The sequence below is a fragment of the Hemiscyllium ocellatum genome, chromosome 3 (genome assembly GCF_020745735.1).
Source record: "Hemiscyllium ocellatum isolate sHemOce1 chromosome 3, sHemOce1.pat.X.cur, whole genome shotgun sequence".
NCBI lineage: Eukaryota > Metazoa > Chordata > Chondrichthyes > Orectolobiformes > Hemiscylliidae > Hemiscyllium > Hemiscyllium ocellatum.
The window spans coordinates 138,502,633-138,526,414 of NC_083403.1; the positions used below are offsets into that span (position 1 = coordinate 138,502,633).

Consider the following 23,782-nt stretch of genomic DNA (forward strand, 5'->3'; position numbering starts at 1 on the left):
AATCCCTGTCCCATCTCATACCAGGCAAAGCCTGGATTGATGGTAATGGGGGCAGGAAGGATTTGGGGGCGGTTAGTGTTGGGGGGGCGGGGGCAAGGGAGTGCGAGGGGCGTGTCCGGAGGGAGGGAGGGGGCGGGGCCGAGAGGGGGCAAGGGAAATAATGGTGGGGGCGGGGAAGGGCGTCTGAGGGAGAGGGCGGGGCAAGGGATGGGGTGGGCGAGAGGGGCAAGGACCTGCAAGGGGGAGGGGAAAGGAAAGAGGGAGAGGGGAGGGAAATGATGGATGGAGGAGGGGGAGGGGAAAGGGAAACTGGGGAGGGGGCGGGGCCGGGAGGGAAACAGGGAAGGGGGCGGGGCCGGGAGGGAAACAGGGAAGGGGGCGGGGCCGGGAGGGGAACAGGGAAGGGGGCGGGGCCGGGAGGGGAACAGGGAAGGGGGCGGGGCCGGGAGGGAAACAGGGGAGGGGGCGGGGCCGGGAGGGAAACAGGGGAGGGGGCGGGGCCGGGAGGGAAACAGGGAAGGGGGCGGGGCCGGGAGGGAAACAGGGGAGGGGGCGGGGCCGGGAGGGAAACAGGGAAGGGGGCGGGGCCGGGAGGGAAACAGGGAAGGGGGCGGGGCCGGGAGGGGAACAGGGAAGGGGGCGGGGCCGGGAGGGAAACAGGGGAGGGGGCGTGGCCAGATGGGGCGTGGGAAACCGAGGGGGCGTGGCCAGATGGGGCGAGGGAAACCGAGGGGGCGTGGCCAGATGGGGCGTGGGAAACCGAGGGGGCGTGGCCAGATGGGGCGAGGGAAACCGAGGGGGCGTGGCCAGATGGGGCGAGGGAAACCGAGGGGGCGTGGCCAGATGGTGCGAAGGATCCTGGGAAGGGGGCGGGGCTGGATGCTGAGCGCGGGGACGCTAACCGCCGCCATGTTGTTGTGGGGAAGGCGCTGAGTTTTTGTCGGAACAAAAAACGGAGAGAAAGCCCCGGAAGGCCGCCTACATTAACCCGAGCCCGTGAGTATGAGTCCGCCCGCGGGCCCCGAGAACCGAGCGCCAAGAATCGGCCGAGAGAGAGCGCGTCTTAATAAACAAAATAATGTCGGAGCCACACAAAGATCGAGGAAGAGGAACGGGCCCCAGAGCCGGGCCCGCTCGCCGCCGCTACCGCCCACAGTCAGAGTGTGTGGGGGGAGAGGGCCCCCGAGAGCAGGGGGGTTGGGGGATGGACCCGCGGGAGGAGGGGGGAGGGGGGACAGGACCCGCGGGAGGAGGGGGGAGGGGGGAGGGGGGACAGGACCCCCGGGAGGTGGGGGATTGGGGGAGGGACCCCGCGGGAGGAGGAGGGGGGTTGGGGGGGAGGGACCCCGCGGGAGGAGGAGGGGGGTTGGGGGGGAGGGACCCCGCGGGAGGAGGAGGGGGCTTGGGGAGAGGGACCCCGCGGGAGGAGGAGGGGGGTTGGGGGGGAGGGACCCCGCGGGAGGAGGAGGGGGGTTGGGGGGGAGGGACCCCGCGGGAGGAGGAGGGGGGTTGGGGGGAGAGGGACCCCGCGGGAGGAGGAGGGGGCTTGGGGAGAGGGACCCCGCGGGAGGAGGAGGGGGCTTGGGGAGAGGGACCCCGCGGGAGGAGGAGGAGGGGGGAATTGGCGGATGGGTCCGTGGGGGGAGGGGACCTGCGGCAGGAGGGGGGTTGGGGGGGAAGATTGAGGGTAATAGGAAGGAATGGAGTGGAGTGAGGATGAGATCAGTATGAACTGGATGGAGAAGAGTGGGCGGGGTTGGTGGCTGAAGGGAGGGGGAGATGGCAGGGAGAGAAGGGGACGTAAGGGGAGGGAGATGAGGGTGAGGGAGGCAAGGGAGAATTGAGGGAAGGCAGAGAAAGGGGGAGGGAGAGGTGGGGGAAGTCAGTCGTGGGCGAAATGGAGGATGGGAGGGGAAGGAGTTTGAGGCAGGGATTGTGGAGTGAGGGGACACAAATGTGGAGCGGGGGCAGGCGAAATGGGGAACAGGAAGGAAGGAGTTGAGGGATGATGGGGAACTGGGGGAAGCGAGGGGAGGGAGAAATGGGGCGATGGATGGATGAAGGAAGGGTAGGCAGAGGTGGGGGGGCAGGAATGGAAGGGGAGACAGGTTGGGGAGGACTGGAGTGGAGGGGGGGCAGAGGTGGGGGGTACAGGGGTGAATGGGGAGGCAGAGGTGGGGGGGTACAGGAGTGGAGGGGGAGGTAGAGGTGGGGGGTACAGGAGTGGAGGGGGAGGTAGAGGTGGGGGGTACAGGAGTGGAGGGGGAGGCAGAGGTAGGGGGGCAGGGGTGGAGGGGGAGGCAGAGGTAGGGGGGACAGGAGTGGAGAGGGAGGCAGAGGTGGGGGTACAGGAGTGGATGGGGAGGCAGAGGTGCGGGGGGTACAGGAGTGGATGGGGAGACAGAGGTGGAGGGGGGCAGGAGTGGAAGGGGGCAGGAGTGGATGGGGAGACAGAGGTGGAGGGGGGCAGGAGTGGAAGGGGAGACAGAGGTGGAGGGGGGCAGGAGTGGAAGGGGAGGCAAAGGTAGGGGGATAGGATTGGAGTGGAGGGGTTTGGGGAGAAGGAAGGGCTGGAGGAATGGAGGGGGATGCAAGGGAGGGTGATGGGGGTGCGTAAGAGGGCTGGTAGAGGAGTGGGGAAGAGGGTGGTTGGAGGAGGGGAGAAGGAGCTTTGGGAGATAGATGTAGAGCGAGGGGAGTTGTGGGTATGAGGAGGAACTAAGGTGGTGGATGGGTTGGGGTGAGAACTGTTGGTATGTGGGAAACCGTGGTGAGAGGAGTCGGTGAAAGAGGGGAAAAGGTGGTGCGAGAGGGTAGGCAATGAAGAGGAAAGGTGCTGGAATAGTGGGGGGTGGGGGAGACGAAAGAGTGGTTGGAGGAGAGTGTGATGAGGGTCTGTGGAAATGTGGCGTTTTGGGGTGGAGGTGCTTTTTGCCTCTTGACTGATGCAATGATTTCTTGCTCCTGTATAGGTTCCCGTGGAATGAATATACCTCCATGTGTGCTCCTGGGTATGAATGAAGTGGCCTGGCAGCAGGACTCGGCGCGGATGATGCATGGAGGCGGAGGAAGCAGCGGAGGGGGTGCTCCTCCGGGCGGCAGTGGGATGGTGCTGAGTGCCGCTGTTGCTGGCGCCACTCTGGGGCCTGGTGCTGCCCCCACTGTGGTGTCCAGCAACCCCGGAGTCCAGCCCCCTCTCAGCGGCCGATCCCAAGACGACGCCACTGTGGGTTATTTCTTCCAGAGGCAGCCGGGGGAGCAACTGGGCACCTACTCAAGCAAACACCGTTGGCCCACGGGGGATGGGGTCCATGTTGAACATCAGGTGTGTTTTGGGGGGGGTTAACTCCTCTGCTGGACGGGAATGAAATCAAAGCTGCACAATTCACTCACCCTGTTCTCACATTTGAAATAGTTTCCTGCTGTTTTTCTGTTTCTTTTGTGTTCCCAACTTTTGTGTGTTGAGTGGGATTGTCAAGAAAAGAATCTGAAGGTGCCTTGATGTGTTTTTGTATCTTGGTGATGTTAAATTATTGTTCTGTTTTCTGGATGTTACCCCTTAAAGGGGTTACAAAAGCGCAATTTGAGGACCGATGCAATCACATTAAGTGCATGCATGCATTTTTACAAGTCCTTGCTATCTTTATATTAGTAACTTTTAAATATTATTTATTTTCAATGCTGCTCTAAATAGGCAGTCATATGATGATTGGGTTTTACATGTAGCACTGTAATAAAATAGATTTATTTATTGATTTCGTATCATCCCATATTATTAAAAGTCTCATCTGTGGTTCTTTTTATACAATAGCCCGTAGCTAACCTACCAGACTTGTTAAACTCTTTTGTGGTATGTTGGCATGGCCAGCAATGTTTCTGATTCTGAACTGGATTCTAGAAATTGCAATGAGTCACTTTCTTGAGCTGCTGCAAGTGCATCAGTGTTGTTGGGATGAGGGGTTTAAAATTTTGATCAAGTGACAGTGAAGGAACAGTAATATAATTCCAAATCAGGATAATGCATAGTTAGTTGGGAGATTCTCAGGTGGTGTTTCAGCTGCAGTTTTGAATGGTGGTATTGAAAGAGACTTGGTGAGTTGTACGTTTCAGATATTTGGAAGTTTAGGCTGTTTTTAATAGTTAGTAGGTCAGATTTAGAAAGTAAGGCCAGAATGTACACAAACCACCATTTTCATGTTGTGAAGCAATTAGAAGTGTGCCTAGTTTACGAATATTGCAGTGGACCAGAGTTATTGTGAAACTAATTTTTCCCTTGTTGACGAAGTATAGGTGGAGTTGACTAATAATTAGATTATAATTTGTATTTGTCCAGTTTTTAAGGCTATTATTTTGAAACCAGTCTCTGGGCAGGAGCAGAAAGCAGTTCACGTTTTGAAGTGTTTTAATATTTATGAACAAAAGTGTCTCCTATCTGTGCTGTACCTTGCATGTGTAGATTTGTGTACAGCAGAGTTGTCTGACAGCTGGTCAGCTATATGTTGGTTGTGAAGCCTTCATAACTCCTGCAGCCTTCGAAACGAAGCTCGATGTTCACTGCTTGTATTTATGTAAGGAAAGATTACTTCTATGCATATTCTTTGTATTTTTTTACCACCTTACAATTCTTATTCAGTTTCTGAATCTTAAATGTCAAATGTATACCTGATTCTGGTATTCATATTAAGTCCACTTATTTATGAGAGCCAACATGTAAGCCTGCAATTCTTCATCCACAAATATGCTGTTTCATTAAGAGAACAAATCTAACAGTGTAATAGGGGAGTAGGTTTACAGACACCTTTTTTCTGGAATCAAGCTAAAGCACCAGAGTAATTGTGGCTAAAGCATGTCTAATTGATTAAAAAAATAGAGTTCAGACATCCAAGACGTATAATACGTGGCAAATGATTTTCATTGTATGAGGGCGAGTGTATTTGCTTACAAACATCGCAACATTTGAAAAAGCTATTCAAAAGAGATTTAGATTATGCCAGTTTCATGATTTTAGGTGCTGTTGATTCTTATTTAATGAAAGCTGTGCAGAATTTTAAAATTATTTTAATGTAAATTTTCATAAGCTCTTTTATATTCAGGATTTTATGTACCTTTCTATCTGATTAGCTGCCTGTATAATTTTCCTCACAAATAAGGATAAGATGGTCAAAGATTGACGTTTTTGATGAGCATCTGAAAGGAGGAAGAGAAGGGTTAGAAAGATAGACAGTTAAGGAAGGAAATTTTGGCGATCAAAGCGTTAATGTGAATTTGCTAAAACCCGATTGGTGAAATGGGGACACTGTTTCTAAAGTGTGAAATTTTAAAACATGTATTGCTTGTATGGTGATTCTAGCCCCATTAGTTTAAATGGTGCTATTATGTGAATTTCTTAACACAGATTGCATGAGTACAGAGCTACCGCGTTATTGCAAAACTGACTGCGTTTGGAAACCCCATAAAGCTTTGATCCCTGATACTATAGAGAAAGGTTTGAAAACTATGTGAATTTAAAATTGAGGCATTGTCATTTAATAAAGCAATGTAGATCGGCAAGCAGGAGAGGAATTGGTGAAAGAGACTTCAGTAGTGGTATGGGCAACAGAGAACAAAGAAAACAAAGGTAGGACATAGGAGCAGGTTCTCCCAATTTAGCACTCTTCCTTTAAAACCACTCATCTTTATCCATAAGCTTTTGATAATTAGAGTCATAGAGATGTACAGCATGGAAACAGACCCTTTGGTCCAACCTGTCCATGCCGACCAGATATCGCAACCCAATCTAGTCCCACCTGCCAGCACCCGGCCCATATCCCTCCAAACCCTTCCTATTCATATATCCATCCAAATGCCTCTTAAATGTTGCAATTTACCAGCCTCCGCCACGTCTTCTGGCAGCTCATTCCATACACATACCACCCTCTGCGTGAAAAGGTTGCCCCTTAGGTCTCTTTTATATCTTTTTCCCCTCACCCTAAACCTATTCCCTCTAGTTCTGGACTCACCGACCCAGGGAAAAGAGTTTGCTTATTTATCCTATCCATGCTTCTCATAATTTTGTAAACCTCTGTAAGATCACCCCTCAGCCTCCGATGCTCCAGGGAAAACAGCCCCAGCTTGTTCAGTCTCTCCTTGTAGCTCAAATCCGCCAACCCTGGCAACATCCTTGCATATCTTTTCTGAACCCTTTCAAGTTTCACAACTTTCCGATAGGAAGGAGACCAGAATTGCATGCAATATTCCAACAGTGGCCTAACCAATGTCCTGTACAGCCACAATATGACCTCCCAACTCCTGTACTCAATACTCTGACCAATAAAAGAAAGCATACCAAACGCCACCTTCACTATCCTATCTACTTGTGGCTCCACTTTCAGGAGCTATGAACCTGCTCTCCAAGATCTTTGTTCAGCAACTCTCCCTAGGACCTTACCAGTAAGTGTATAAGTCCTGCTAAGATTTGCTTTCCCAAAATGCAGCACCTCGCATTTATCTGAATTAAACTCCATCTGCCACTTCTCAGCCCATTGGCCCATCTGGTCTAGATCCTGTTGTAATCTGAGGTAACCCTCTTCGCTCTCCACTACACCTCCAATTTTGGTGTCATCTGCAAATTTACTAACTGTACCTCTTATGCTCGCATCCAAATCATTTGTGTAAATGACAATAAGTAGAGGGCCCAGCACCGATCCTTGTGGCACTCCACTGGTCACAGGCCTCCAGTCTGAAAAACAACCCTCCACCACCACCCTTGGTTTTCTACCTTAGAACCAGTTCTGTATCCAAATGGCTAGTTCTCTCTTTATTCCATGAGATCTAACTTTGCTAATCAGTCTCCCATGGGGAGTCTTGTCGAACGCCTGACTGAATCTCAAGTTTACTTTGATAGTGACTTTGTGAAGCACATTGGGAACGTATTACATTGAATCCCCTCCACAAATGCAGACTAAGAAAATATTGTCAAACTATCTTATAATTTAGGTTCTATTTGGTCAAGAAAGCATTTGTATTGTATATCAACCTTCTCTAATTTGTGTAAATGTACAGCTCTGTGATTTAGATTATTTTTTTCTTGGGAACTGAGGGGAAAATATCCTTGAGGGAACCACTGTACTTAGTGTTTTTTAAGATTTGTAGCAAAAACTTAAAACCAGAATCGATAACACTTGTATTTCTATTTGGATGGCATTAACTCCCATTTTTTAATCTTGGAAGCCAGTTTTGAGAAAGACCTCCTTTCAATTCGAAACCCCTCAAATATTGTTTTGGTACAAATGACTTCTTCTAGAACTATTGTATATTAACTCTGGCTGTTACTGCAATCTTAAATCTAAATTTGAGACTTGAGAAGTGCCAAAATTGTGTGGTATCGCAAACCCAATTCAAAATAAAATGTTAGCTTTCCAATTAAATGGAGGTGCTTCTCTGTTGTGCTGTAAGTTGTGCTAGTGATGTCAACACGATTGATGTTCTGCAACTCAATAATAAATGAGACAATTGCTGTGGCTGGTAGCTGGTGACTTTGTTTATGTGAGATCTTGTGATGAGTACAGATTGCAGAAGGGACCCAACCTGATGAGCAGAGAGGGTCCTTGGTTTATTCATATTGAGTACTCTTCAACTGTACAAACTTCACAGCAGATTTTAAAGTTGCCTGTTAGGTTGGATTCTGTAAGGTTAATTTCCACGAGATGGCTTTAAACTAATTGTTTTTAAGTCTTGATTCACTTACACAGCTCAAGAATTTTGTCCTGATTTTCCATGACTCTAGTAATTCTATCACAAGGATAAGGATGGTAGTAAAAAAAAAGAACCTTGGATACTCCACAACCAATGAATCAGACCAAAGCTCTGCAGTCCTATCACGAGTTAAGTGTTGTTGCAACTGCACCTAGAGTACTGCATACAGATTTGGTACCTTTACTTAAGGCAGCTCAGATAAGGTTCACTTGATTTAATTAGAGATGTCATATGTGGAGAGATTGAGTAGTTTAGGCCTATACTTGCTAGAGTTTCAAAGAATAAGAGTAAGTTTAATTAAAGCATACATGATGCCAAAGAGGATTGACAGAGTTGCTGTACTGTAAATGTTTCCCCTTGTGGGGCAATTTGGAACAAGAAGTCATGGCTTTACACTAAAGGCTGGCAGCATTTAAAACAGATGGCGAGGGATTACTTCTCTCAAAGGTTTGTGAATCTATGGGGTTTGCTACCCCAAAATGTGATGGATGATGGGACGCAATAAATTTCAGGAGGAGGTAGACAGAGTTTTAGTAATTAAATGGTAAAAGCGGTATGGGGAGCAGGCAGGAGAGTGGATTTGAGATCGAAATGAGATCAGCCATGATTGTATTAAGTGGCAAGCAAGCCTGAAAGGGTTGACTTGCCTACTCCTGTGCCCAGTTTCTATGGTTTTAGCCACCCATGAGCAATGGTGGGCAATTAACTAATGGGGGGAGGAAGCGGCACCACAAATACCCCATCCTCAATCGTGAGCATATCTATGCAAAAACAAGACTCTGAAGTATTTGCATTTATCCTCAGCTTGTGCCAAGTTCAGTGATCTCTATCTCCTCCGAAAAACTCCAGTCATGTTTGCCAGTCTTCAGTAAAGTCCCCCCCCCCCCCCGTCCCCCCCCGAAAGCACAGCATTGTGTACATATCAAATACACTGTAGTAATTCACAAGTCTACATTGACAGCACTTTTCAAACCTACAAATTCACCACCTGCAAGGGCAGCAGATGCATGGAAGAAGATGCACTTGGAACTTTCATTGCAAGCCACTCTCCAGACTTGGGAATGTATTCCCATTTACTGTTGCTGTTGCAAAATGCTGAAAATCCCTTCTCATCAGCACTGTTGTTGTCCCTACACCTCAAGGACTACAACAGTACAAGAAGACATTTAACTACCACCTTCTCAAAGCTATTGGGAGTATGCAGTAAGTTGCATTTCCTGCCACGAACCTCTGTGTGCTACATGGTTGGGAAGACCTAGGAAAGTGGGGTGGTTTGAGAAGATCAAGGTCTGGAGAGAACCAGATGGAAGATGGGGAGGAAAAGAGCCAGTGGGAGCACAGCAGGGAGACAAAAGGGGAGAGTATCTCTTGTTTGCACTCTCCCTTCCTGGCTCCTGGGCTGTCCTTGTTAACACCACCACATCGTCTCCCCACCTCTACCACTACCCACCCAGGCTCAGGGGCCCTCTTCCCTTTGTACTCGAGGATTAGTCCCCATGCTGCCTTCCTTTCCCCACCAAGGAAGCCCAATTCAAAGCCATGTGTTTCACTGCACATGAGCAAAAATGTAGTTTTGCATTTCCAGTGAACATGCATGCGTGGTTACGCAGCGTTATCTATGTCAGCAAGCATTACCGTACAATATATGTGCATCCCATGAGCTAATTAAAAATAAATATAAATACGATTCATGCTCTGTAAGCATTCTAAAGTTCTTTATAGTCATTTGAGCATTTTGAAGTTATTGTAAGTAAAATAGCAACCAATTTGTAGGCCATTAGTTCTACAAGTGCAATGAGCTAAGACACCAGGCAACCTTGTTCTCTGATATTAGTTCAGAGTTTGATGTATGCAGTTTAATATCTAAGTATATACTTTCAGGCAGTTCGAAGGTACTGCAGATTTAAACCCAAAACTAGCTTGCAAAGGGAAGAAAATGTTTAAACTTTGAGAAGAAGGAAAAGAACAAATTATCCAAATCATACCAAAGGACGATGGTCTGTTTATTATGCAGTTAAAATGTTGGTTTAAACAAGATACTTAAAAGTATTGAATTTATTTATGTAGATGATTTGATTTCTCTGCCACTTTGCAGAACAGTAAAGTGCACAGTTTCTTACTCTTGCTGAGCGGATTATATCACTTAGTTAGACATTGTGTCATGTATCGTGGTTTAAGTCATATAATCCTGTTTTTTAGTTCTTTCTCTTCATCAACAAATTTTAAGCAAAACATGCCAGCAATGTCCACATCCCCATCTATGACTAAAATAAGTCACTTGCCTCACAGTCCACTGAGAATGTTCTCTCCCTCCATTCTGTATCTTATTTCCCTGATTTACTTTTCCTCATTATTCATGGCCATGTGTTTTGCTGTCGAGGCCCTATTTCGAGAATTACTCTCCTAGACCAATTCACATTGCCTGTATTAATGAAACCTACTTGTTCAACCAACTCTTTACTTACCTATCTTGACTTGTGCATTTTTCCTTGGTGTCTTATTATATACCCATAAAGCTCTAAATGAGGAAATGAAAGCCACATTATATTTTTGTTGGTTTCTCTTTTATTATATGAAAATCAACACAATCTGAATTGCTGAGGAATGTGATGACCATCAAATTAACTAAAATTTTATCTCTCAAAGAATTAAATATTGTAATCTGAGTTTCTGAATGATTATAGTGATTTTAAAACAAAATTGTGTATAATTTGCTCATCAATAATTGTTAGGTGTCAATTGCTTTTATGTTGAGTGAAAGATTTGATTGTTCTGGCACTTCCTGAATCAAAGATCTCATCCCCATCTGCTTTCGGAATATTAAGCAGTTGGACGTGCTGAAGCTGATAACCTCCATATTTCACTTAATTTTATTCCAGAGCTGCTCTTGTATTATGCATGATCTAGAAGTCATCAATGTGTTTTTGGTTTTTAATGGATTCCAGCAGTTTTAAACTGGCTATGATGTCTACACAGTGAGAACTGGCAACATTTGTGTCAGAAACAGTTTGAGTAAAATTTGTGTTTAAAAGTATCATTTGTTTCTTATAATTATTTTTACATCACTTTAAGTTGTGATGTGAGCTTTGGAGCATTTATTTAGAAGTTGTTTGTAAAAATTGACATGTTCTTATGGTGTTGTAAGCGCTGAATGATCAATCATTGCAATTGCTTAAGATTATGCTGAAATATAGTGAAACTCTATTTAGTAAAGTGTAACAAACTAGTAAGTACGATCTTGCAATTTTCTGTTTCACTCCATTGTGGAAGCATCACCATCACAAACTATAGTCATTCAAGGGAAATACCCACGTTTGTTTCCACAATGCAAGTAGAAGTGGATAATTGGCCTTGCCAACTCTGAAAAAAATCTTACTCTGTGGATAATTGAAATTGGTTATAATTGACAATTTCTAAACTTGGTTCTTTATTGTCCTGCATGATGCATGAGTGAATACTATTGGTTGCTGCTTCTAAACACCAGTCTGACATCTTTATACTGTACTTCTTTTAACATGCAAGACAATTTTACATGCTTAGTTTCAATCCCTTAAGCGTGTTCTTTTCACTGAGTATCAGTCTTCTGGCTCAGTGGTGGCAGAGATTGTATCTTTTACTCTTACCCTGCACTGATGGAAGTAGCTTTTAAAAAGTTCATAAGATGTGAATGGCATTGGCAATACCAGTATTTGATGTTCATTGCTAATTATCCTTGAAAATACGATTGTGAACTGCCGCCTTCCAACAGCTGCCGTATAGGCACACCCACAGTGCTGTTAAAAAGAATGCTAGCAGGTTTTTGAGCTGGTGTCTGTTGGAACAACAGTTCAATAGCAATTCCTGCAATAACAGCCAGGAGGGGGAGTGTCTTCCTGGCTGTCTACTGTGCTTATTCTCCTCTTTGTCTTCTAGAGATTTAGTTATTGGTACTTCAAAGAATGTATCAAAGTTGACGAAGAGCAGGTAGACTGTCATAATCATGTCATACCAAGATTACATAAGCTTAGGTACTCAACATTTGTCACCTTAAGTACCAAATGACATTTCTTTCTCTTTTCCTTCACAATTTGTTACTTGAGGTTTGATATAATATGTAACTCTCTATAGAGGATCTGAGACCTATGCAAACAGGGTGCACTCAACAATATGTCTCATCAACTAATATAAGGTCTCTATAGTCTCAGGGCGTAGGACTGCTGTGTCATGAGAGAGAAGGACTGTTGGTCATGAGTTTATCCTAAGGATCACTATGTTTCAGGCAAGGAGCAGAATTGAGAAGGAGGTACATTTACTGGTAATCTCGGCTGGTTAAGAATTGAACCTGCACCGTTGGTGTCACTCTGCGTAACAAACTGACTACCCAACTGACTAATCAGTTTGAAGAATTCTTAATCGAGCTACTCAGTGACTAAATAAGGAAGCGTCAGAATATTTAATGTATTGATGCATAGAAAGCAAAATAGAAGAAAAGAAATAAGGAATTGAGAGGGAGAAGAGTAAAAGAAAAAAAACTCTTTACGACTGCAGTAAAAATGAAAGTCTGAAGAGAAAGGCCATTGTAAAATTTAATTTTCAGAGCTAAAAAAATGTTTATAATTAAGAAATACAACATTATTAAAACTGCACTTGAATGTGAAACTCCAATTTAAATTGATATGTTTATTGGATAGATATTGCAGCATGCCCTTTGTCTATGAATGTGGAGTTCTCGTGATAAGGTATTGGCGTAGCAATGTTTACATAGGAAAAGCAATTAATAGTTTGTTTCTTTAAAGCAGCTATTATTGAAAGAAGTGAGTTCCTAAGAGTGTCATAAGAATGCCACTGAACAAAATGTGACAGTGTGCCTCAAAAGAAAGTATCAAGTCAGGTAACCAAAAGCTTGGTTAATGAGGTAGGCTTTAGATCATGTCTTAGAAAAAGAAGTTGGTGAGATTTGGGAAGGGAATTCGAGTATTTGGCGCCAAGACAACTGAAAGCATGGCTATCATTGTTGGAGTGATTACAATTTGTGCATTGCTAAAATCACTGAGGGTTTTAAGATTGAGTATGGAGGGACGAGTATGGATTTGAAATCTAAGAGTTAAAAATTGCAAGTTGCCGAAAGATCAGGCATACACAAGGATGTTGGCTGAATGGGAGTTGATGTGAGTTAGCATACAGACAGCAGTACATTTTTGAATGAGCTCATATTTAGGCAACATGGGAGTAGCGGAGTACAGTTGTCAAGTTGAGAGGTTATGAAGGCACGGAGTGGTTTAGCAGCAGAAGGGTGTGACCAGGGTGGAGTCAGGTGATATATTGATACATGAGGACAGTCCTATTGATGATATGGATATGTTGCCGCAACATCATCTCTGTAAAATACAGCTCCAAGATTGCAAGTTGAGCCTTTACATTCATTATGTATTATTCTGTTGGCCCATCTTGAATTTTGAGGCCGTTGTTATTTTCCCCACCATATGACGGACCAAAATCACATGTAGTTTTCAGATGAGACCTTATTGAGAGAAGGTATTCAAATTTGCTATTTTGCATTTAAAAGTAGCTGAGTTTTGAAAGCAGACACAGTCTGAGGAAAACTGATACAAAATGGTGGGAAATGTCTTCTCATTTCATTACCACCTATAGCGTCATTCTTTCAATATGTTCACTACCTTTTTATATTTTCCCCTCTGACCGCATTTTGACTCTAATTTTTCCCCATCTCGGGTTTTCTTTTGAAATGAGTGTACTGTTGTACAAATCTATGCGCTACAACAGCAGAATGCTCCTCAAGTCTACTCTGCCATTTAATAAGGTCATGGCTGATCTGATTGCAGTTTTACCTCCATATTCCCACTTCAAGTAAACTTTCATCCCTTTGCTAAGAGCTTATCTGTTTCTGCCTTGAAATTATTTAGACTCAACTTCTGCTATGTTGATATGGTAGTTGAGGTATATATGGATATGTGAACAGGAGCAGAAGTAGGTCATTCAGCCTTTTGAGCCCATTCTGCTATTCAGTGAGATCATCGCTGATTTGATTGTGACCTCAAACCCATGCTTCCACCTACCTCTGATAACCTCTCAAACTCTTGCTTAATAAATCCGTCTACCTACTCCTTAAAAGTATTTAAGGATTCTGCTTGTGCCACCATTTCGGGGAGAGAATTTCAAAAATTCATGACTCGAGGAAAGAAAAAACATTGTCTAATCTGTTTGAATGAACAGTCCTGGATTTTTAAAGTGATCCCCTAGTTCTAGATTCTCCCACAAAAGGAAACATCCTTTTCACATAAAACTCCTCAAGATTCCTTCACGATTTAATAAATTTCAACTAAGTCACCTCTTGCTCTTCTAAATTATGCTGACTATAACCCTAGCCTGACTGAACTTTCCTTGTAATATCTCTTAAATATCTGCCTCTGCATTTCTGTTAAACTAGCAAATTAGATTAGAAGTTGTAGTAGCCAGCTCAGTTTCAAATTTTTAAAAAATTGTCTTGGATTCACTCGTCTCTTGGTCAAACTAAACTCAACCACCACTCCTTCATCTTTTCCTACTTGGCGGTCATAGCAAAAATGTCTTATCCTAATTCAAATCATACAGTAATCATCTCTCTGTAATGTCTGATAGATTGTACTTATTCATTTCTATTTACATGCTCAGTTTTGTTTTAAAGTTACATCTAATGCCAATCTTTGGGTTTTAAAAGCCTAAGGTGGCATTGAACAATGTTGATAACCTTAAATAAAGACTGAGATAAAGAAGTTGTGGTTCTTTCCAGTCTGGTTTGAATGCAGGAGGAAATAAATTGTGTGCAGTGGTTTCGAAAGAAATAGGAAAGGTTTAGATAAGTACTGATAATGTTCATCAAATTGAAAGAAAAATCTTTGAAATTGGGTGTGAGAGGCCCCACAATCTTTCATAAAAATGTGCAAGAAATGCTCAAGAACTTTCCCAAGTAGAATAGTAATACTGAAATTATGGGTGGTTAAAATTTATAGGGGCTCAAGAATTATAATTATCTAATCAGAAAGCAAAGAAACAGACCCTTCAGTCCATTCTGAACATAATCCCAATGTAAACTGGTCCCACCCTTTTGCTCCTGGCCCATGTCCCTCCAAATCTTTCCTAATCGTGTACTTATCCAAATGTCTTTTAAATGTTATAATTGTATCCATATCCGCCACTTCTTCAAGAAGTTCATTGTGTGTGTGAACCACCCTCTATGTAAAATAAAATGCCCTTGTGTCTTTTTTTTAAATCTCTTCTGCTCTCATCTTAAATATATGCCTCCTACCCTTGAAATTCCCCATCCTAGGAAAAGACAACTGCCATTAACTCTATCTATACCCTTCATTATTTTATGAACTTCTCTCAGGTCACCCGTCAGCCGCCTATGCTCTAGTGGAAAAATTGCCAGCCTATTTAACCTGCGATTATAACTCAAACCTTTAGTTGTTAAGAGATTCAGTAGCAAACCTAGCTGCTTATACAGAATTACAAAAAAAGTGTGAAGAGCTATGCAGGCAAACCACAAAGGTGAAAGTTGCTTGCTTTTGATTAGACTTGAGAACCAGGAGGAAACCTTTTCTGAAGAATGGAAAGCAGTAAGACTTCTGCTTCGAGTCGGAGGGCATTGAAGAGTTCAAAAACCATGATTTTAGCCGTTGGACTGAAAACATGTTCCACCTGCATTTTTTAATTTCATCAGATACCAAAAGAGGAGTAAATAATATAAAAAGGAAAAAACAAGAAAGTTTGCACGTTTAATGAGTTAATGATAATGATCAAGCATACACACGATTTGAGAACACTTTATAAATCTATAAAAGTAATTTTGGCAGGCATTTATATTGCAGGGGATACTCTAGTGAAGCGATATTGGCAGAATCATAAAATCAGTTAAAACATATATTTGTAATCAATTGTGGTACATTGAAACCTGTAAATTGCAGCCACCCTGGAGACCAACGTTTTGATTTACAAGTGCAGGTGTCCTTGTATTCAAGATGTCTACTGAGTACACTTCAAAAATATTTCTGTAAAATGGGGCATTTCTTACCTTTTGTGACTGTAAGACTGCTTCATCTCTGAACTAGAGCTGTTCAAGAACTCAAGTTACAGAGTTACAATAATTTAACTGTCATTCTGTATTCTGGGTGAAGAGGACCTCATTCCACAAAAAGCTGTAACTTTCCTAAGCTACCCCCTGGTACTTCGTTCTGAATGACATGCAGTATGCTGACCTTATGAGAATTTGAAGGTTATGTCAATAATTGTCTTGTGTTTTGTAATAGTATGGTTTATTCAAGCAATTAATATTTGGGATCCAGGATGCAGTACCTGAGAGATTGGATGAATAGCCTCCTTTATTTTGATTATTCCATGTTCTTTGAGGCCAACTCAGTGTTCTGTGCATGAAGTGATAATGGGCTAGGAAATTGTTTCTGTTAGGCGAGGAGACTAGGACCTGTGGACACAGCCTTAGAATTAGAGGGGGTCAATTCAGAACAGAAATGCGGAGACATTTCTTCAGCCAGAGAGTGGTGGGCCTGTGGAATTCATTGCCACAGAGTGCAGTGGAGGCCGGGACGCTAAAGTCTTCAAGGCCGAGATTGATAGATTCTTGTCGTCTCGAGGAATTAAGGGCTACGGGTAGAACGCTGGTAAGTGGAGTTGAAATGCCCATCAGCCATGATTGAATGGCGGAGTGGACTCGATGGGCCGAATGGCCTTACTTCCACTCCTATGTCTTATAGTCTTATGATGAAGGATGAGTGAGGATAAATGGAATCAAACTAATAATTGGGAGTTTTTTCAGTCACACCTGATGCTTTCGATTTGGTCCTTTTATTATGATTGTGTTTTGTACATGTATTGTTTTATTCTTTCATGAGTATGGGAGTTACTGGAAGGGCCAGCATTTCTTACCTGTCGCTAATTGCCCTTGAACTGAATTGCTTGCTAAGCCATTTCAGAGGTTAGTTAGAAGTCAACCACATGATTGTGGATCTGGCATCTCATACAGGCTAGGCCTGGTAAAACTGCCAGACTTACTTCCTTAAATACCATTAGTGTGCCAAATGGGTTTTTCCAACACTTGATAGTTTTATGTATTGAGAAGTTGAAAGTACTTCTCTGTAAACTTATGGTATCAATGAGACCTTTGCTGTCTCTTGTTTTAGAGATTAACTGGTTGCAAATACTAATATAATGCAAGCAGCCAGGTTCCTGATACATTTTTTAAAAGTAGATATTGGGACTGCGTCTATATTGTACAAAGCTTTGCAAGTAGGAAAAGAGAATTTTTGAGTTGGAGTATTCTACAAAGCCCATTTATGGTGAGTTTTGGACTTTTGCTCATTAATTATCACCTACAAATACTAAATAAACTAAAATGTTTTATTGGCTCCGAGTAATGGTTTACTGGAAAACCAAGGTAATTTCTACTTGGAAGTTTATTTGGAGAGCTTCAACTCTAGACTGTTATGAGCATTTTAACTGGAACAGGGACTTTTTAAAATAGAAAGTGAGTATTGTTGCATTGGTGTTTATTATTTCTAGATTTAATCTAGTTATAGTGTACATTTTGAATCAGTAATAACATTGTTACTGCTTCACAGTAATTTATTTAACTTTTTAAAGAGATATTAGTTTGAATAAAGTCATGCCTCACTGCAGAGCGTGTTGGAAGTCAGGCTCCTATAATTCCCAGAGTCGCCATGAAAATAAAATTTTCTTATCAAAGTATGCAAAGTCCCTAACTTACCCGTAAGATGGACTCTGGCTAACAGATGACACAAACCAGGTTTTTGTACTGAATGGGAGCTATTTATTACAAGTAAATAGATTGATAAGCAACTATGAACTGTCAAGGCATAACTCTACTAGATAAAACCTTATGTTGCACTTGCTGTCATCGGGACCAATTACGCATTCGTGCATGCAGCAGTGAATGGGCAGGGTTTGGGAAAGGACTGGGTTGGGAGTGGGAGAGGAGAGAACAGGTAGAGTACATCTGTCCAGACTGCCCTGGTTGCCGTCATTGACCAGTATTCCCTTGTCTCTGCCAAATCTCTCCCCTCTGTCCCCATTTGATTCCCTTTTTAATCTCGTGTCTGTCCTGTGCATATGTGCCTTATGGATTTCTGCATAGCAGAGGCCTGGAATTGAGTTCATGCACATTGCTATATGAGCTTTAGGCATAATTGCCCAACAGTTGCGCTGAATGGCCTTTTTCAGTGTTGTTGCACATTCTGTGGAAACTCACTTCCTTTTCTCCACAGAGAAACATGACATTAGAGTGGAAAACCAACAACAAATTATTATATTTAAGATTGAAATCAGGGGTACCATTGATGCAGAAGGCTGTAGTCTGCACATATATTGAAAAGATAAGAGACACACTATTTCTTCACATTAGAACTTGTTAGAAAAGCATATTGCTGGAGGGCTGGCAAGCTGCTAGTGTTAAATGTAACTTAAAATTCAAATTAGCTTGGCCATAGCAAATGTGATGGAATCTTTATTGAAAATTATACTAAAGAAACATTTAGAAATCAAATATATTCTGGTCAAAAAGTATGTTTGACCAAACTTAATTTGAATTCTTTAAAGAAGTAACAGAAATAAGACAAGGGTAATATGATAAAATTCCTGGATTTTCAAAAACCCTTGTAAAGAAATGAAAGATTTGTTAATGGTTGCTATTTAGATTTGCAAAAGATGAAAACATAAACAATGGTCACTCATATATTGCCATTGTATCCAGGCGATACTTCAGGTGGAACTTAAGTGGGAATAATAGCTTAACTTGTAGTTGACACACAAGGTATATGTTTTTAGGAGAAAGCCATCTTAAGCATGTCAAGGTAAAAGGAATAGACATGGATTAAAGAGGAATGAAAGGAGCTTGTATGGAGCATTAAGATTGGCTAGTTGAATCAAGTATCCTTCTGTGTTAAAAGTTGCAGTGCAGTTTTGCTGTTAGTAAACGGCTATCTAAAGTACTTCAGACTTGTGAAATGCTGTAGAATAATTGTGAAATGGAATCTGAGTTATATGTAAACATGTGACTTCTCCCATCTGTGTAGTAAAGCTTGGATGTAACCTAAAAACTGGACAATTTATGCAAGTGATCCAAACATACCAATTGAACTTCTTGTTTAGTTAAGACAAAATGTGGGTTTGAGAAAATTTTGATAGAAAAGGAATCCGATACAGTGAAGCTTTTAGCAGTGCTGAGACCTATTAAAGGAACAAGTTGCTAGTGTCTCTTATAAAGCATTGTCCAGTAGAATTTGCTGACCAGCCACAGGTATAGTGACAGTCATAATATGTCTTTAAGTATCTACAACGGTTCAGCAACCAAGGAAGTCAATACAAAATTGCAAATTTTGCTTTTTGTCTTGCTCACAAAAGCAGAAAAATGTGAGCTTCATAGACATTCTTTATTTAAATGAACGTGGTGATTTGGTATATGCTTAATGACAGTGCCTGTTGTTCCTTTCATGATCAGAAATGCAATTAATTACATCTGGATTCTGTTGTTTTATTGGACCAACATATTACTATGGGGACAGGCTGTTGTTTTCTCTGGTTGTGGGGGATCCCTAATCTACCTTTTATATATCAGTGATTGTTTTTCTTCTGTTTAGGGAAATGTGTACTACATGCCAGCAATGTCCACATCCCATGAGCTAATTTTAAAAAAGTGTAAATAGCATTCCATCTTGTACTACTGGGTTTCTAGTCACATGATCATATCTAGGCTGCGGATACTGTTGTGGAATTTATCTCCGAGGGTATATGGGATGGATCCTATGAAACAAAAACAAAATACTGCTGATCCTGTAAGTCTGAAATAAAAACAGGAAAATCTCCAGTCAGATAGCATTTATGTAGTTAAAAAGTTAAAAATTCAGCGCAGTGAACTGTGATTAGAAGAATGGATTCTATAATGTTGGAAGATTACATCTCGATTGTTGAATCAGTATTAAGGAAAAGCGTCTAAAGGAAGTATAATGTGACAACCAGTCTGCAGTATAAACAAAGTGGCTTCCCTAACAACTAATTATGATGCCTCTGATTCTGTAATAAAACGATGCATCCAAAATGGTGTTTACTTAAGTAGCTGGCAAAACAAATGCTGTGATTAACATTTCAATATAAATACTTTCCCTGTTAACCATTTTCCAACTGGCATCCCGGCACTCTGCCAATCCATCATATGTTGAGTCATTTCAAATTACGCATCGGGCCCTCTTGTGACGCAGTAATAGTGTCCCTACCCCTGGAATGGGTGGCCTGGGTTCAGGTCCCACCTGCTTCAGAGGTGTGGAATAACATCGCTGAACAGGTTGATTAGAAAAATACGTGAAATAAAAATTTTAAATTACACCCTTACAGGACCACATTTGTAAGTCACATGTTCATAAAATGGGCCTCGATATGACTCCACGCATTTGAGGAACCTCTGAGTAGTATCTTCTCTCAGAAATGTGGAACTCACTTTCTAAAAAAAAAAGTCTGCGTGAATTGGCATATTAATTTCAAATTGCTGCAGGTGACCACAAAAGATGGCTATGCAGAAATTTATCTTGACAATGTGGTGGCTTGATGAAATTGGGAAAAGATTATAAACTATTTCCCTATTTTACCACCCAATCTGAAATATGTATTTTGCAATTTGTGAATGCCATTGGTAGATTCTCTAATGTTTAAGCTGAACATGTCATGACCCAATACTGATTGGTTAGTTTAAAATTGAAAATTTCATGTGTTTTAGGAAATGATGCTGAAGCTTTGACAATATATTTCTCAGCTAAAAGGAAGTAAAGCTTTGGTGCTTATAGGACCTCTGAATTCTTCTCAATTATTCTCTGTTCCAACCTTTTAAATAGATATAAAATTGGTTTTAAGGTAGGAGACAGAGAATGGTGGTGGAGAATCATTTTTTGGACTCAGCCTGTGATCAGCAGCGTTTGGTACTGGGTCCACTTTTTTATCATTTATAAAACATTATTTGGATAAGAATATAGGAGGTATGGTTAGTAAGTTTGTGGACGACAGCAAAATTAGTCGTAAAGGAGAGAGTGAAGAAGGTTATCTTATATTACAAAGGGATCTTGATCCAATTGGATCAATGTGCTGAGGAGTAGCAGATGGAGTCTAATTTGGATAAATGCAAGTTATTGCATTTTGCTAAAACAAACAAGGGCAGGAGTTAGAACATAGAACATTCAACCCTCGATGTTGAGCCAACCTTGTGCAGTAAATGGTAGGGTTCTGGGTAATGTTGTAGAAGAGAGAGACCTAGAGGTTCATTGAAATTTGCATTACAGGTAGACAAGGTGGATAAGGCGTTTAGCATGCTTGCTTCACTGCTCAGACCTTTGAGTATAGGAGTTGGGACATCATGTTGAGGCTGTACAGGATGTTGGTGAGGCCTGTTATGGAGTACTTGTGTAGTTCTGGCCCTGTTTTGGGAAGGATGTTATTAAATTGGAAAGGGTTAAGAAAAGATTGACCAGGATGTTGCCAGGAATGAAAGATAGGTTGGGACTTCTTTCACTTAAGCGTAGGAGATTGAGAGGTGACCTTATAGAAGCTTATTAAATTGAGCAGCAAAGATACTGTAATTAGGAAGGGTCTTTTCCCCTAGGGTGGGGGAGTTCAAAACCAGGCAACATATTTTTAAGGTGAGAGGAAAAAGAGTTTAAAAGGACAAGAGGAGCAATTTTTTTAAGACTGGTTAGTGTTTGGAATGAACTTCCAGAGGAAGTGATGGATGCAGGTATAGTTACAACATTTAGAGGACTTGGAAAGGTTTGAAAGGATATGGACTAAACATAGGTAGATGGGACTTTTTTTGGAACATGTGCAAATTTTGAGAAAAAAATACTTACTTTTATATATGTCTTTTCTGCCATTTACTGATTCTTGAACTATCAGGATTAAATTTTTTTTGTTGTTTTCATGCAATGCTAATTGAATTGGCAAGTTTGTGGAAAATTACTCTTACAGTGTGCTTGAATTTACCTTACCCTTTTGGTAAGTTTGTTGATCCACCTGTTCAGTATAACTGAATTCACATTTAGAGTTCAGTCTTTGAAATAGTTTTGAATGTATTTGTGTTTTGAGGCCCAAAAATTGAGAAAGTATGTTTTATTGATTACCACATAATGCTTATTAGAAGTTATCTGAAATGGTGCATCTGTAGGTTTTATCGATTTTGTTCTCTGCAGATTAACCAGGGTTTCATGGGTTCATACAATTCAGAAAAGACCCTTTGGCCCATTGAGTTTTTACCACTGACAATATTCTATGACCTACACTAGTAGCACTTGCCCTCACTAGTCTGTAGCCTTGAATGTTATGATATGAGACCAATCCCTCTATAACTCCCTCGTTAGGCCCATACACCCCACCAATCTACCTTTCACTCCCAGCACCTTCCATTGCCACCACAAACTGTGTAAAACCTGCACCCAAACCTTCCTCCCTCACCTTCTTCATCTGAGGCCCCCAAGGGTCTTTTCACATCAGTGATTTTGCTACGCATCCAAACACCACCTCTATTGTGTCCGTTTCTCTTGATGTGGTCTTCTCTACATTGAGGAGACAGGATGCCCACTTGCGGAACATTTCAGGGAACATCTTTGGGACACATGCACCAAACAATTCCATTAGCCTGTGACCGACCACTTCAACTCCCCCTCCCACTCCACCAAGGATGAACATTTCCCATCAATTACCACCCTCTGTCTTCTTACAGCTAGCCAATCGCCCTCTATCCCATGTCTCCATATTTTGTGCATTCACCTACTGTGGAGAACCTTATTGAGTGCCTTACTGAAATCCATATACCCCACATCAACTGCTTTACTCTCATCCATCTGTTTGATCACCTTCTCAAAACTCAATAAGGTTTGTGAGGCATGGCCTACCCTTCACAAAACTGTGTTGACTATTCCTAATCAAATTATTCCTTTCTAGATGATTATAAATCCTAATTCTTATAATCCTTACCAACACTTAACCACAGCCGAAGTAAGGCTCACTGGTCTGTAATTATCAGGATTGTCTCTACTCCCCTTCTTGAACAAGGGGACAATATTTGCTATTCTCCAGTCTTCTGGCGCTATTTCTGTAGACAATGATATCATAATGATTAAAGCCAAAGGCTCCCCAGTCTCTTTCTTGGCTTCCCAGAAAATCCTAGGATAAATCGCAACCAGCCCAGGGAACTTAATATGTTTTAACACTTGCCAGAATCACTAACACCACCTCCTGACGAACCTCAATCTCATATACTCTAATAGCCTGTATCTCAGTATTCTCCTTGATGGCATTGTCTTTTTTCTGTGTGAATACTGTGAAAAATATTCATTTATTGCCTCTCCTTTCTCTTCGGATTTCACGCACAACTTCCCGCTGCTGTCTTTGACTGACCTTTATCTTAGTCTGGTCATTTTTATTCCTGACATACCTGTAGAAAGCTTTAGGGTTCTCCTTTATCCTACCTGCCAAAGACTTCTCATGTCTTCTCCTGGCTCTTCTTAGCGCTCTCTTGAGGTCCTTCCTGCTAACTTGTAACTCTCAAGTGCCCTAACTGAGCCTTCACACCTCATCTTTACATAAATCACCTCCTTACTCTTGACAAGAGATTCAACTTCTTTCGTAAACCATGGTTCCATCACTCGACCACTTCCTGCCTGCCTGACAGATGCGTACCTCTCAAGGACACGCAGTGTGTTCCTTGAACAAGCTGTACATTTCAGTTGTGCCCATTCCTTGCAGTTTCCTTCTCCATCCTATGCATCCTAAATCTTGCCTTATCACCTCATAATTGCCTTTCCCCCAGCTGTAACTCTTGACCTGCGTTATATCCTTTCCCTTTCCATTGCTCAAATAAACGTAACCAAATTGTGCTCACTGCCACCAAAGTGCTTACCTACCTCCAAATCTAACCCCTGGCCTGATTCATTACCCAGTACCAAATCCAGTGTGGCCCCCATAATAACTACCCTGTTACTTTTGCTCCTATACAGAATCATCT

At 42.3% G+C, this 23,782-nt stretch overlaps 1 protein-coding gene across 5 annotated transcripts in view; it reads left to right on the forward strand.

The window, feature by feature from the left end:
- Positions 1-872: 872 nt before the first annotated feature.
- Positions 873-23,782, forward strand: part of LOC132834733 (pumilio homolog 2-like) — a 125,350-nt gene continuing 102,440 nt past the window's right edge. For all 5 annotated transcript variants that reach the window (XM_060853702.1, XM_060853712.1, XM_060853719.1 and 2 more), the window contains exons 1-2: positions 873-996; positions 2,973-3,325. In XM_060853702.1, coding sequence (XP_060709685.1) covers positions 2,984-3,325 — 342 coding nt within the window. In that variant the 5' untranslated portion in view covers positions 873-996; positions 2,973-2,983. The remainder of the gene's footprint in view (positions 997-2,972; positions 3,326-23,782) is intronic.